Source organism: Penaeus japonicus, unplaced genomic scaffold (assembly GCF_977035675.1).
Source record: "Penaeus japonicus unplaced genomic scaffold, GWHDUDI00000001_assembly GWHDUDI00000022, whole genome shotgun sequence".
Taxonomy (NCBI): domain Eukaryota; kingdom Metazoa; phylum Arthropoda; class Malacostraca; order Decapoda; family Penaeidae; genus Penaeus; species Penaeus japonicus.
Genome location: NW_028234424.1, coordinates 2,749,602 through 2,752,101, shown reverse-complemented (window position 1 = coordinate 2,752,101; position 2,500 = coordinate 2,749,602). Strand labels below are relative to the sequence as shown.

The window sequence follows — 2,500 nt, the reverse complement described above, 5'->3', positions numbered from 1 at the left end:
AAAAAAATGAAGATAACAATTACGATAACAACAATCCCACCACCCAAAATGATTAAAAAAAAAAAAAAAAAAAGAGAGAGAGAGAGAGTTAGAGAGAGGGAGAGGGAGAGAGAGAGAGAGAGAGAGAGAGAGAGAGAGAGAGAGAGAGAGAGAGAGAGAGAGAGAGAGAGAGAGAGAGAGAGACAGAGACACACACAGAGAGAGAGAGAGAGAGAGAGAGAGAGAGAGAGAGAGAGAGAGAGAGACAGAGACACACAGAGAGAGAGAGACACACAGACAGAGAGAGAGAGAGAGAGAGAGAGAGAGAGAGAGAGAGAGAGAAAACCCCCCCCCACCCCCTCCCCCCTCAAAAGACTCACCTGAGAAAGTAAAAACCTCAGCGCACTCCGGGTTGAGACTCGCCTTCCGTAGTCGATGGGAAGTCTTGCTCACGATGGTCTTCCGGCCAACCAACTTCACGACCAAGGAACAGCTACAACCATCGTATTTCGGGGGCAGGTTGGTTAGTCTAACGACGTAGACGGTGAAGGTGGAGTTACTCGAAGCCCAGAGTAAAGTGAACTCGACGTAGGGGCTGCGCTGTGTGTGGGCGTGTTTTTTTTTTTTTTTTTTTTTTTTTTGGGGGGGGGGGGAAGGAAAAATTAATAGATATGGGTGTGGGGTTTTGGAAAAGGGAAAGGAAAGGAAAAGAAATGAAAAACAAATATATATATATGGGTGTTTTTTTTTTTTTTTTTTTTTTTTTTGGGGGGGGGGGGGGTTTGGTTTAAGGGAAAGGGTGAGGTGGGGATGGGGTGGGGGTGGGGGGTTGAAGGGTTTGGTTGAGGAAGGGAGGGTAGGGGGGTGATGCTTATAAATTATGTTTTTTTTTTTTTTTATATATATCATGAATCTCACGATCGGGTTTTATAATATATCATCATTATAATCACCATGAAAAAAACTATAAATCAGAAAAAAACTTCACAAAAACACTAAAAAAAATCTACAACAAAACCGAAATACAAAAAGACCTAAAAAAAACAAAAAAAAGAGAGCAAAAAACACACACAAAAACAAAAGAAAAAACAAATACAAAACCAACATTATATATATCATACATAATTATATATAAAACATTAAATATAAAACTTCCTCAATACCCAATCAATCTAACACAAACACCACACCTAATCCCCAATCAATCCACATCAAGTCATCAAGTCATCTATAAAAAAAAAAAAAAAAAAAAAAAAAAAAAAAAAAAAAAAAAAAACTTACCTTAATATTAAAATTCTCCTGCGTCGAATCTTCGTGATTGAGGTCGATGTCGAAGTTGAGTGAAGTTGTCGATGCGAACTTCTTCTGGCTGTACTCGAGGTCCGTCACTCGCTTGCAGTAAGACTCGACCTAGGGGAGGGGGGGAGGGGAGGGGAGGGTGAGGGTGTGTGAGAGGGGGTGGGTGTGTGAGAGATGGTGCATTGGTGGGTGGGTAGATAGATAGATAGATAAATAGATAGATGGTTGGATAGAAAGATAGGTAGATAGGTAAGGTAGATTGATAGAAAGATAAATAGATAAATAGATAAATAGATAAATAGATAGATGGTTGGATAGAAAGATAGGTAGATAGGTAAGGTAGATTGATAGATAGATAGATAGATAGATAGATAAATAGGTAGATGGATGGATAGAAAGATAGGTAGATAGGTAAGGTAGATTGATAGATAGATAAATAGATAAAAAGATAAATAGATAGATGGACGGATAGAAAGATAGGTAGATAGATAGATAGATAAATAGATAGATGGTTGGATAGAAAGATAGGTAGATTGATAGATAGATAGATAAATAGATAAATAGATAGATGGATGGATAGAAAGATAGGTAAATAGATAGATAAATAGATAGATGTAAAGATATATTGATTGGTAGACAGGTCGGTAGATAAATAGATAGATAGATAGACAGATAGGCCTGTATATAAAGATATAGATAGACAGACAGAAAGCTATTTTGATAGATATAGATAGGTAGACAGAGAGATAAGTATGTAGATAGGTATACATATAGATAGATAGGTAAGTAGGTAGATATGTAGATAGATGGATATGAAAACAGATCGATAGATACATAGACAGACAAATAGGTAGATAGATTGTTTATACAATAATCAGCCTTATCATTATTGCTGTATAGTATTATCTATGTTATCGATAAATGTTTTTGTTGTTCTTGTTTCAATTACTATTGCAACCAACATTAACAGACTCAGTGTCACTGTCATGATAATTATCCTTACTGGTATAATTAGTAGTAATCTCATCGTCACCATATAATTAACAATATCTTTATTACTAATTTTATGATTTTTTAAAACTTTACTGTTATTATTGGCATTACTATCATTATTATTGTTATTGTCATTCAGCTTATTTTCCTTGTTATTATTGATTACTGTCGTTATGGTTCTTATCATCATCCTCGTTATATTTTTTTTCCTTTCCCCTCTCTCACTGCT

The 2,500-nt window shown here is 35.9% G+C and overlaps 1 protein-coding gene across 2 annotated transcripts in view; it reads right to left on the bottom strand.

Moving 5' to 3' along the window:
* Window positions 1–2,500, bottom strand: part of LOC147469258 (synaptotagmin-7-like) — a 19,493-nt gene that overhangs the window by 9,928 nt on the left and 7,065 nt on the right. For both annotated transcript variants that reach the window (XM_086549302.1, XM_086549301.1), the window contains 2 exons: window positions 1,261–1,389; window positions 360–579 (listed from right to left, as the gene is read on the bottom strand). In XM_086549302.1, the coding sequence (XP_086405428.1) occupies window positions 360–579; window positions 1,261–1,389 (349 nt within the window). The remainder of the gene's footprint in view (window positions 1–359; window positions 580–1,260; window positions 1,390–2,500) is intronic.